General features: G+C 39.1%; 1 protein-coding gene across 1 annotated transcript in view; it reads right to left on the reverse strand.

Moving 5' to 3' along the window:
• SYN2 (synapsin II) overlaps positions 1-13,538 on the reverse strand; it is a 189,097-nt gene that overhangs the window by 17,068 nt on the left and 158,491 nt on the right. The window contains exon 10 of the mRNA XM_058813189.1: positions 7,937-8,086. Within this exon, the coding sequence (XP_058669172.1) occupies positions 7,937-8,086 (150 nt within the window). The remainder of the gene's footprint in view (positions 1-7,936; positions 8,087-13,538) is intronic.

A 13,538-nucleotide genomic window follows, 5' to 3' on the forward strand; every position in this document is an offset into this window, starting at 1 on the left:
AGCTGGAAGTGTGGCTGTGTGTGAGGGCTGCTTATTTTTACTTTTTTTCTATGGAAAAATCAAGAAAAATTGAAAATGAGCTGCTCTGGCTTTGGATTCTTCCATAATTTCTCTTGGTGCTTCTCCTTGTTTAAAGATTTTGACACACGTGATCGTTATTGAAAATAAACCATGGCAGGGATTTATTCTGGGGAGAGGGACAGAATTCCTGCAAGTTAAACATGGAGAAAAGCCAATCCCCTCTGCTGAACTGGGTGTGATTTAAAGGTCAGAGAAATCAAACAGAAAAGTCAAGTGGAGACAGGGAATAATAACAAAAAAAAAAAAAAAGTAGAGAGAAAAACCCCACCAGGTTGGGGAAAGGAAGGGAGAATGAGGAAAAGCCTCCAAAAAAAAAAAAAGGGATTTTGTTAGGTTCAGCTTAAATAAAAAATCAGAGGGTAAAATAGATATACATAATATAAAAAAATAATAAAAATAATAGATATTATATTATGTTATATTTATTATATTATATTATATTATATTATATTATATTATATTATACAATATAATATACAATATATGATATATGATATATTATATATAACATGTAATAGAATATAACAGATAATAAATATAATATAATATAATATAATATAATATAATATAATATAATATAATATAATATAATATAATATAATAATAAAAAACCCAACAAAGGATGTTATCCATGCAGCACCATGACAGAACAGAGGGGTCCAGCCTGGGCTGCCCTGTTTGTGTCTGTGGCAGCTTTTCCCTGCCCTGTGGCCATGCCCTCACTGCTGCCCTGGCTCTTTTCTGGTAAAGGATGAGCTTTGCTCTAGAATGGAATGAGGAGAATTCCTGCAGTTTCCAAAATAATGCTTATGGGATGAAAAAGCTGCTTCTCACAGAAGTCCACCAAATACAGACAGGTCCCTCCATTGTGGTGGGCTCAGGGTTATTCTACATCCCAAATATTTTCTTGTTATTGAGGGGAAGGGACCATGGAGTGTCAGAATTCCCAACATCACTGGCAGGTTGGGAGATGATCAGGAGATCATCTGGCAGGAGGCAATAAAAAGTTAGGAAAAGCATCACTTTGTTGTGTGAATGAAGACAAAAAGAGAATATTCCTGTTGTTATGTTTAAGAGAAATGTGGAAAAGTATCTTTTAAGTACAAGAATTGTTTTGTTTTTCAGTTTTACCAGTGCTTTGTGGCTTTCTGAATGAAAAATCAGCACTAAGGCTGAAGCACTGGATCCTACAGACAATTGAGGTCATCCAAATCCTCCTGGGCCTGAAGTCTGTCCCTGTCAGGGGTTTTTCCTTTGGGATCCTCTTCTAACCAGTGCTTTGTGAGCAAATTTCTATCTTACCAAGCTTTGTTAACTTTTCTGAAGAAGTCATTTATTTTTCCAGGTACACTGCTGGTGATAGGCATTCAATATAGAGTACTCAGAAATTAAAAATAAAAAAAAAAATCAGGGTACACCCAGAAAACTTTATTTAATTTGGACACCTTTCTGTTGATGGAAATTTCTGTTTCTCAGTGGAAATTTTGACCAAATAACCCTAAACCTTTCACATATGACCTTTAGTGTATTTTTGTATAATCTTAAGGCCATCAGATCCCCTCAGAAGGGCACCCTTGGTTATTTCTTGGCAAGTTGAACCAAGCTGAGCAGGATACCCATTATCAATGTTCTGATTAAATCACCCTCCTTTTGTGGATACATCCACAGGTGAAATCCCAGAGTTTGCACAGATTTATCCCCGGTTATTTACCCGAGACTCAAACCCAGCTCTGAGCAGCTCCCTTGGCTCTCACTCCATCTGCTGGTGCAGGGGCTCAGGAAGGATTTTAAACCAATTATTTCCACTTTCACCATCACTTTGTCAGTACAATTCCTGCTCAGTTATTTGTATGTTGTGTCCTTATCAATATTAAAGTTTTTAGGGTTTATTTTCCAGCATGAACTTTGTGTTTTTGATACATTGCAATACCTGCATGTGGAGTTCAAATGCTTAAAATAAATCACACTTTGTTAATGAAGTAGGAACTGTTTCAAACACATGAACATCCCTCATGCAGCAGTTCCAGCTGGGTCCTGCCTCTCTTGGGCCTCTGTCCCTCACATGCAGAACCTGGGGTCTTGTTCAAGAGTGGACAAAATAACATCAGTGTAGGAAAAAAACCCCTCCATCATTTTATACTTGTGATAAACAAATTTTACTGTGCCCCAGATGTGGCCTTTTACAAGATTGTGGTGAGCTCAGGCTCCTACTTGTTTATTTTCTGCTGATTTTCTTAATTCCCTGTGTTTATATTAGGATCTAAAAGAGTAACAGCTGTTCTTTTATTCTCACTAACATAAAAACTAAGAGTTTAAAACCCCCTTTTGATCAAAATAAGCACACAAAGATAAACATTGTGTGTGTGTATATACACACACACACACATATATATATATACACAGTTATTTATGTGCACATTAATGTAGCCAATTAAAATATATTCCACATTAAAATAACAATTAGAAAAGAAAGAAATGCATTAGAGTAATATGAGGAAAAATTTTCGAGTATGGAGCATTTCAGCTTTGTAAAATCTATAGAAAAATAAATTTTTAATGTGATACAGCTTATGGAACAGGATGCAATACATTGTAATAATAAATAATAAATTTATTCTATTTATTCCCCAAGTGGTTTATTGCAGAAGAGAAGCCACAAGGTGTCGCTGGGATGCAAATAACCAAAATACTGCAGTGAGGGGGCACCACCTCCAGCAAAAATGACAGTTTTCAGAATGGCTTTTGACTGAAATAACCTTTGGAACATGTTGCATTTCAGATTGTGGGATTTCTGTGCCTCAGCAATATTCTTCCTTGCTCTTTGTGAGTTTTGATGCCAGTGGTTTAGATTCTCTACCAATACTTTTAGGAAGGCAAGAAAAAGTATTTTAATAAGAAATGTAATTTATCTTACCAAGGATTATGATTTAAAAGGACTTTTATGGACAGTAGACTAATGCTGAATTCTCCATTTCCAAATAACTCCATGAGGAGATCCTTCCCAATTAAATGTAATCCCTTTAGCTAAGATCAAACTCAATAACTGCATTTTCTGGTCATCATCAAAACTTCAGGTTGTAAGCAATTTGCTGCTCATCAGAAGTATTATCCTTTAAAAATTCCACTAAATCCAAGAGATGGAAGTGAGAGAGCTGTGGCTGATCCTATGAAAATCCAGGAGCAGGGAGTTTGCTGATGGATTAATTATCTCTCTGGAATTCCCACATTTGTTATTTACACTATGTCCACGTGTGGTTCAATTTTCTCTCTGCACATGGGACAATAAAAGTGGATAAACTGCAGCATGGAAATGGAGAATACACAGATTATAATTGGTTTATTAGCCCTGTGCCACTCCTTTCTTTGTCAGCACACAGAACCAGGATGTGGCTGGCAATGCTCTGCTCTCTCTGATGTCACCAGGCCACGGACGTTGTGCCTCTGGAGCACCAATTCCTTCCTTCTTTCCTCCCATTGAGGAAATAAATCCCTTATTCCTTCATGGGTAATGCAACAGGACTGAATGGACATTTCCCTAACAGGATTTCCCTCAGCCTCAGCTGCTCACACACCCACAAACATTTGCATTTATGGTGATTCTCATGGACAATGTCATTTTCTCTGCAGAATTTCCTCCAGCACAATTCACCTCAGGGCCTGACAGGCAGCTCTGAGTGGGTGTTTGACCATCATTATTGTTTTATACACAAATATTATGGTCAAGGAACAACCTCTGCAAACCCAGAGCAGAGTCACTGGGTGGTTTAACCCATTTTCTTGATTTTTATGGAAAATTTGAAAGAGGCTTCTCTAAAAATATGTCAAAAGTAGTTGAAGAGGTTAGAAAATATGGGAAATCCACAATTTTGTTGCCTGCAAGTAGAGCAGGTTTGTTTATGGAAAACTTTTAAAATCCCATTCCTAGATAAAGTTCCATTTTCAGCATGGTGTGGGGTGAAACAAATGATCATGATTTAAATAACAGAAACAGCTTCATTTTGATGGATTTTTTTTACCCAAACAGTGGAATTTCTGAGAGTCCAAATCTCCTCCTGCCCAACTTCTCTGCCCTCTGTGCACCAGCAGGACTTGCTACAGAGTCTGGGCAAGAGTTTGCAGATAAATAAACAAATAACATAGAAAACCCATATTTAAGAAATCTCCCCATTCAGATATCTCAGGTTTAATGGGTTTAACAATCCCAGCCCTGCCCTGGGAGGTTTCCCACTGGAATTTGCTCTCCTGGCTCTGTGAGAGGAGAGCTTTGCCAGAGCACTGCAGGGCCAACCATCCCCACCAGGACTTGGCTGCCCAGTGCCAAACAAAGGCTGATTTTCTCAATCATTGATTTGTTTCCTGATGGATGCTTAATTGCAGTGGGGCTGACCACTGTGGGCATTCAGAAATTGAGGTATGTTTTTATGTACAGTCACCCAGTCTGGACTAAAATAAAAACACTTCTGAAAACTCCCAGATAATAAAGAAATTCAGAACCTGGCACACCTGGAGCTGCATTATTGAGCACAGGCTGCTCATTTAAAAGCAGAAGCAGCAAAACTCAGCAATTACTCTTTGATATCTCCAGTATTTTGGTTGATTTGGGATAAATTAGTGGCTTTGCATTTTGTGTCACCTGTAGAAATGGGCAATTCTGCCCTGCAGATGAACTGGCTGTTTCTCAAGAATGGGAAATAATTTCTTACATTAGGAAAGACTGTTCAAAAGTGAAAGGGGCAGTTTTGTTTCAACAGGCTGATTTTATTCTTAGCAAAACCCAGCTAAAAATTAACTGTGCATGAGGAGTTGTTTGCTTTAAATCCTTCAAATGTGTCTCATGATTTTCCCCTAAAGCTGGGAAGATTTATGGGTATTTGCAAATGGAATCTTCAGCAGAAAATTAAGTCTCCATTTCCTACCCTAAATGGTAGAACAAGGCCAATTTTAAGAGTCTGATAAACTGAGAGGAAAACTAACAGATATTGCAAATATTCTGAAGGACTATCTCTGGTTTTCACTGCATTTTTTTGCTCAAGTGCAATCCCCAAATGTAAAATAAGCTAAGGAAAAGAAGTTTAATGTGGAATAACATCTTGTTGCCATCAGCAAGGGCTGAATCCTTCAGGAATAACCTAAACTAAAAAGAACCAACAAGAATTCCACCATGCCAGAATATTGTCTCTGCATCCATCCCAAACTCTGGTTTGAGAGCAAAAACTCCTTTCCATGGACATGCTGAGTGACAGCAATGACTGAGGAATTTAGCAACCTTGTAAAAATGCTCCTTGGATCCTGCTTTCATTCTGGACTCAGGTGGGCAGGTTTTCTTTGGGAATGATTGGGAATTTTATTTACATCCAACAAACAGCCAGCTCCTTTGGATGACAGCAGTAACACTGAGCCCTGCTCCTCCCCTGGCTGCTCTGAAATCCAGGACAGCCTACCCAAGACCTTATACTACTTTTCCCCAAAATGTGAAATATCAAATATGAATCTATTCATGTGACAGGCAAGTCTGTTACTACTTTAAATTTTGATTTGTGTTGCCATGTATTGACTGGATAACTCTAAATTTGCCTCTTTGCTTCATTTTAATATCTGTTGCTCCTAAAAGGAACTATTTTGGCAAAAGGTGATTTATTTTTTCCCTTTCTTTCCCTCTCAGTGCCCTTTTTACAATGGACTTGAGTCATGTTGGATGGAAACTTCTCCATTGTATGTGGTTCTGTGGCTGCAACAATTTTGTGCTTAGTTTCAAGTGGCTGCAACATAAATAGAAGCCACACCACTTATTTTTTCATGTGGGATGGGGTATTTTTATATCTTAAAGCATGGTGAGGTATTTGAAGAACAAATTAGTCACTCTGCCTCAAGAACTGGTCTGTCTGAGGTAGGCCACAAAATTGTTCTCAAATTGTTTACCTGGTGTGGAGCCTGCTGGGAGCAAAAATAGATCCTTGATTTAGGCTTGGTGTTTAGTTATTTAGGCTTGGTAATTCCTGGCTTTCAGTTTGGCTGGTTCTGGTGTTCAGCTGATGCCTGTGGAGTGAGGAGGTGCAGGGCAGCACCAAAACCCTTCACAGGTCATGGGCAGGGTGGATTTGGTTCTATTTCACCCACAAACTCTTCTAGCTCCTCACCACCCTCATTCCAAAGAGCTGATGTCTAATCTAAATATATTTCAGTCTAAAGCCATCCCCCTGCTCCTCATTCCTGGCAAAAGAAGGGATTTATAGGCCCTTTTAAAGTACAAACCCCCCAGGTCAGCACTTGTTACTGGCTTCTATTTAATTCCACACAATTCCTTACCCAGCAAACCCACACCTCTCCCAGATTTTCTGTTCTTTTACAAAAACACCACATTCCCCAAAGTTATTAAAAGGATCACTCCAATAAACCCCATGTTCTTAAAACATGGAAATGGAAACAGAAACACAAAGGTGGTTCCTGGGAGCCAGCTGGGCCAGGGGCAGAATTCTTCATCCACACACTTTAACTGTCAGGCCATGCAAGATAAAATAAATGAAATATGCATCTGTTTACAACCTTTGGCCCATGTCTTCTACTGTGCTGAACATATTTCAGGAGCTTCCTAGATTTCTGAGGCATTTTAATGAATTGCAGCACATTAAAAAAATATAACCTTATTAATTTCTCACAAGAACAAGAATTATTCAGTATTATTTTTGACATCTTCAGAGCAAGAATTTTCTATGATAGTGCTCCTTAGATTTCCATGATATTTTATATATGGGACTGAAAGGAAGCAGTACAGAGCCTGGTAATTCCCTGAACTCACAGGCAGGAATACAGCAATACTTGCACTTCTTGATTCTGTCTGGAGACAATCTCTGAAATATAACAAACTGATAAAATGTGTTGGTAAGCTCTCAAATCCTTGAGGTTCCACAGGTGTTGGAATTCTTGGAGGAAAACTTTGTGCCTAAAACTATAGAACTTTGTGCCTAAAATGATAGACCAAGATGCTCTATTGTAACTGAATCTTCTACTATGCTGAACTTATTTCAGGAGCTTCCTAGATTTCTGAGGTATTTTCATGAATTGTAACACATTAAAAAAATATTATAACCTCAATTATTTCTCACAAGAACAAGAATTATTCAGTATTATTTTTGACATCCTCAGTAAAAGGGTTTTCTATGGCAGTGGTCCTTAGTATTTCCATGATATTTTATATATGGGACTGAAATGAGCCTGGTAATTCCCTGAATCCACGGGTAGAAACACAGCAATACTTGCACTTCTTGATTCCATCTGGAGACAATCTCTTTGAAATAGAACAAACTGATAAAATGTGTTGGTAAATTCCCAAATCCTTGAGGTTCCACAGGTGTCTGAATTTTTGGAGGAAAACTTTGTGCTTAAAATGATAGACCAAGATGCCCTATTTTAAGTCAATCTTCCACTATAATGAACATATTCCAGGAGCTTCCTAGATTTCTAAGGCATTTTCATGAATTGCAGCACATTAAAAAAAAGATTATAACCTCATTAATTTCTCACAAGAGCAAGAATTATTCAGTATTATTTTTTGACATCCTCAGTAAAAGGGTTTTCTATGACAGTGCTCCTTAGTATTTCCATGATATTTTATATATGGGACTGAATTGAGCCGTACAGAGCCTGGTAATTCCCTGAATCCACAGGTAGAAAAACAATAACACTTTAATTTCTTGATTACATCTAGAGACAATCTGTTTGAAATGTAACAAACTGATTAAATGTGTTGGTAATTCCCAAATCCTTGAGGTTCCACAGGTGTCCAAAAATTTTGTGCTTAAAACGATAGACCAAGATGCTGTTTTTAAAATTGAATTTAAATTAAATTTTCTCCTACCTGAGGCTGCTGAGTGGCAGTGGGTCTCTGAGGAGATGGAATAGGAGTTTTGGACAACATTTGGTTCATTTTGCTTACGACTAACTCAGTGATGTGCTGCCTGTCTTCAGCCTGGTGCTCCCCAATCAGGGGCATGGCACAGTCCATCACCTGCAAAATGCAACGGGACATCAGTGCTGGGAAGGAAATCCTCCTCATCTTTGCAGGACGTGCATTTACAGCAGTGCTTTCAGCAGAAGTACGCAAGAATTACAGCCATTATGTGTTCCATCAGAAAATAAACAAGAGAGCAGCAACTTTGCAATGCCTCCCACCTAATGGGAGGAGAAAACCTTCCAGAAAAAGCTTCACTTCACACCTGGGCACACACCAGGGAACAGGGCTGATAAGGTACAATGAGATTTCTCAGGCTGTGCAGTGATCTGCAGGAATTTCAGCTGAGGTTTCCTCCTTTCCCTGATTTTGGGGCCCACTCCGCTTTCAGGAGCTGAATTATCCCAGGGAAATGCAGAGTTAAACTTCAGCTCCCTGCCAGTTTGTGGAGTTTTGCTAGGGAGATCTGGATCCTTATTGATTCATGAAAAACTTCAAAACTTTTAAAGTTTTTAATGAATTACCCTTTGTTATTATTGATAATTTTAAAAAAAGTAGTGTGGCTGCAAAGAATAAGAATTTCTACAGAGAAAGCAGGATGGCAGAGAGGCAGATAAAAATGGGCACAATTCCATTCTGAACATGAGAGGTTAATAGTGCTCTGTGGTTATTTATCACACCCATTCTGCTGAATAAAACCAATACTGAATCCTGCCACTTCAGTGGGTCCCAAGCACTTGTTATTTCTCCAGAATATTTATTATTTCTCTGTGTATCCACTTCTGTGGATATCTGTGTTTGTTTCAGGGGAAATAAGAGCACAACATAACCCCAGCAATTATTCACAAGGGCACTGGGCATTCCTACTTAGAAAAATAATAGGATTTCATTCACTTTTGAGAAATTGCAGTTCTTTTTGCATGTGCACCAGGGCATGTCCATGTCACCTGCAGTGACTCTGGTGTTTCCCACAGGTCTGGGTGGAAGAATTTTGTTATCTGAGGGGTGCACAGGGATCAGTCTGAAGAGCAGGAACACACTCACATTGTGTGGAAGGGATTTAGAGGCAGCAAAACTCTTCTCAATCCCTCCACAGAATACCTCCTTTATTAACAAAGAGCAGATTTTTGCCTTCCTTCTTTTAGGTTTTCAATAGGTTCTAGGAATTAAACACAGAAGTTGGATGTTTAAAGGGATATTTGGATTTAAAAGAATATTGCACCTTGCAGTAGTTGGGAAGGATTTATTGTTTATAAATAATATAAATTTTGAACTTTGCAAACTATGATGAGAGCTATAGAAATTCTGAGTGACAAAGGAAGATTTTGTTCCAATAATGGGGTTAGCTTGTAGTCCCAAATAATTTCCACGGTTCTTCTGTTTGTTCATTTACAAGATTCACTGACATCGTGTGCTGGCAACCAAAATGTTGGCAATGTTTGAGCTGGGATTTTCAGATTTAGGAGGTCTCTGAGCTTCCTCACAGCCAAAAGGCTTGAAAATAACCCCAGAGTAAACAATGCACAATAATTGAACTGCAGAACAAATGTTTCCTTAGAAATGAATTATTGGTTTTGACTCTAGGGCCACACCAGCAGCAGAGATGTTTAATAAGTACACTGAAAGGTTTTTTAAAGTTTACCATCTTTTTTAACAACCACAGATTTAAGTGGAAAATTCCATTACTTAAGAGAAGAGTTGATCAGCCATTAAGAGTTGATATTTCTGGAGGATTAAAATGTAATCTTGCAGGTTGAGTGTCTCTTTAATATTAATTTCTGCTCACTTACTTCTATTTTAAAAATTGTATAAACATGTTAAAGATCCATTCCTTGTATCCTGAGCTGTTTCTTGTGAGAGGAATTTGCTTGGTGCCAGGGCTGTGAAGTGTTAATGATGACTGAATACAGAATGTTTGGGTGTGAAAGGCATTGGATGTTTGGTTCTTCACTGCAAACCATCTGATTTTCAGAGCAGGAGTGATGTCTTGGCTCTGGAAAAATCTGATTTAATGAGAGTTTTTTTAAAAAATATGCACCATAGGGTGTAGATGAGCCCCCCTCTTACCCAACATCAGTTAAAAGTTTCACAAGCAAAGAAAAAAACCCCTTGGTTTACCATGCACTTGCATTAAAACAATTACTTGGAATGACTGTGAAATAAATTATCTCCAATAAATCCTGCCAAAGGATTAGGCAGGATTAAGATCTGGAGGACTGGGTTAGGACTCAATTTCTGCTCTCAAGCACTTCCACAACTGCAGGTTCACACATCAGCTTCCTTTGGGAGGTGCTGCCATGCTGTGTGGCAGAACTGGTGGGAAAAGTGAAAATAAGGAGCCTGGAGGTGTCAGATCTTCGTGGCCACTCCAGCAGAGAGGTTGTTACACTCCTTGAGTAAAGAATTTTCAGGCATAGTCACAAATTGAGGCAGATTCAAACAGATTTGGCATTAAAACCAGAGCCATTTGTCCTTATCAGTCTCTTATCACTTGGACAGGTTTTGACCTCGTTAAAATCCTTGGGTTTGTTGTCACAGGGGCATAAATATTGTTGGCCAAAGATGTGGCAGCAGAGCGCCTCTGGCACCCCCTGAGATCCAGGTGGATGCTTTCATGGTGATTTTTGGTGTATTTTCTTTTCCTTTCACAGAATACAGTCAATTTTCATTCCTGGTACAAGATTTAATGACAACTGTTTTATATTTTTGTTTTATATAAATGTATCTTAAGAATATTTTGGGCAACACCAACAGCTTTTAAATCCTGTGAGTGATTACAGGAATGTCAGGCTGGCATTTCCCCCCCTCAGAAGATTTGACAAAGTTTAAACACACACAAAGCTCCCTGTTTATAAATAGTCTATTTACAGCCTGTGCTAGATTTAAAATCTCATTTAAACCCAGCCAGTTTTTCGTTCAGCATATAGTTCAGCTATTTAAAATATTGGAGTTTCCCCACTAAGAGGATTTCACAGAAAAAAAAAAAAGAGACATCTGTAATTTATAAAATCAAATACATTCCTTTTGCAGATGCCAGTAAAAACATGGGTGACTATGAATTACAGTCCCTTAATTCATATCTCTGTGAAATTGCATTTTTATATCAATTTACTTTCATTTCAGTGGCCAGTTCTTTGGGATGAATTTCTCTTATCACCCAGGGACTGACTGTAAATATTAGTGGGAAAGGTGAATAGATAAAATTTGGGTACAAGACTGAGACTGGCCACACAAAGAAGAGAAATTCTGTAATTAGGAAGGGAAATGGGATTTCTAAAGGAGCCAGAGCAATTATAAAATATCAGTAATTGCAAAGTGATCGTGCTGTTTGAAGGAAAAATTCCCACACCCAGCGGTGCTGCTCACCCCAAGGATTGGGATGTGCTGGGCAGAGATTTGGGAAGGGCTGGGAAAGGCAGAGCTGGGCAGGCTAAAGGAAGGGCAAAGGTAAAGGATCCTGTGGATAAAGTGGGAAAAGGCATTTCCCAGGATGCTGAAATACAGGAGGAACACGCTGGAGCAGCCAGGGGGCTGTCAGTCAGTCAGTCTGGCAGGACAGATGGATCTCCTGAGGGAAAAGCCCAGGAATTCCAGGAGAAAACAGGATAAATGGTAAGTACAGGGGAAGGGGGAGTTAAATCAGGGTGATTTGGAAGGTCCATGCTTGGCAGAGTGAGAACTGGGCAACACCATTCCCTTTGGTGGGTGAGTACAGCAATGCTCCAGAGCAGAAATTAGGAGAGACTTGTGAGTTTATCAGTGATTACAGCTGGATTTAACTCCCTCCCTGAGCCGAGCAGAGGAATTCTGTCCTGGATGGCAGCACAGGAGAAGTAGCTGAGCTTCTGAAGAATTTGAGGCCAAGAGCAGAACTTTCCATACAACTGTGCACAAACACTGTTTCTTCATTTCCTCTGCTGGTTTCCAGTGAAAGTTTTCTTCTTGAAATCTTTTCTAAGTCAAAAACACCACTAGGGAGCTAATTTTAATTTAACTCAGGGCAAAATGAAGCAAGTGGGAAAGACACCTGCAGCAGCCCATTTAATCTAAAACAAAATTTGGGAGACTTCTGGGAGGCCACTCTGAAGGATTCTCTTCCATTTGTTCTCTCTTACTGCTCTCATCACCACTCTGAGCTTTTATTGACTTTCCTAGAGCTTTGCTTTTCCAAGAATGAAACAGGAAAGATAATATTCAGTGGGATCAGAAATATAAACAATTCTCTGCTCCTTCTAGCACTGAAACCTCAGAAGTGTTAATTTTAAAAGGGGAGAAGTCCTTATATTTAAGAAGTTAAAAGTTTAATGGACCTTGATTTGATGTCTCATCAGGAAGAAGAGGGGAGGCAAAAATTGCTGCATGTTGCAGTGATGTGTTCATAAAATCCTGTCTCTACAGCTTGTCTGATGCTTGGCAGCTGAGAATTCCCACTGAGGGGGAAAGAACAACACCAAATGAAGAGATGAGGCTGTTACACAAAATCTTAACTTGGCTCTCATCCTGATCAACCTGACAGCCCCTCTGCTTAGCTGAGCCATCCTTTAATTAGTTCATTCCTCCCTAGGAGGAGTTGGGAGCCAGTTCCTCGGAGTGGGACAGGAAGAAAACCACTGTGTTCCTCTGGAGGAGGCAGTTTTGCCCAGGGAACCACACCAGGTTTAGAAAAGGCAAAAATCTCTTACATTTCCCACCTAAAAATCTACAAAGAGCCCAAACCTCCACAGAACAGCACAGGTGGTTTTGGGCTTGAATAATAATTAATAATTTTGTCAAAATTTAATAATTTTGTCCTCTTCAGCAAAACTGGAGATGACATTTTTCTGGAGAGCAGAAAACTGGTCTGGATATGTGAAGAAAACTTGGAATTCTCCCCTAATTCCCATTTCCTCCCAGGGTAGGTGACACACGACTGGAGGTGACACTGGCTGAATGTGCCAAGTGAAAATCAGCAAGAACAAATCTGCCAATGTTATTTCACCCATTAGGAAATCTGTGTGTTCCTTGTCAGGTGAGTTCTGCAGGATTAAGGTGTCAGTGGTACCCAAATCCTCATTTTTTCCTTGTTTTTTCATTGTTTTTTCCTAATTTTTTCTCATTTTTTCCTCATTTTTTCCTCATTTTCCCCTCATTTTTCCTCATTTTCCCCCTCATTTTTTCCTCCTTTATTCCTCATCTTTTCCTGGAGCTGCAGCCCAGGATTTCTGGGCTGCCTGTCCTGCTCAGCTCTCTCGAGTGCACCATGCACGTGCCAGCCTTAATAACTTTTATTTTCCCATGCTGAAAGAACACAAAAGGAGAAAATTCTCCCTATCTTGGTGCAGACAGTTTTCCACTCCTCATTGTAGCCTAGAATTCTGTTAAAATTGCAGTGTAAGAACTGTTGATATCCTAATTTTTCCAGATGTTCTGGTGGATGTGAACTTTGCAAACAGCCCCACATTTCAATGTCTTTTACAGATTCTAAATGTCCTTGCTGATGAGCATTCCCATCTCCAGGACAATTCAGCTG

This window comes from Ammospiza caudacuta, chromosome 12 (genome assembly GCF_027887145.1).
Source record: "Ammospiza caudacuta isolate bAmmCau1 chromosome 12, bAmmCau1.pri, whole genome shotgun sequence".
Classification (NCBI taxonomy): Eukaryota; Metazoa; Chordata; class Aves; order Passeriformes; family Passerellidae; genus Ammospiza; species Ammospiza caudacuta.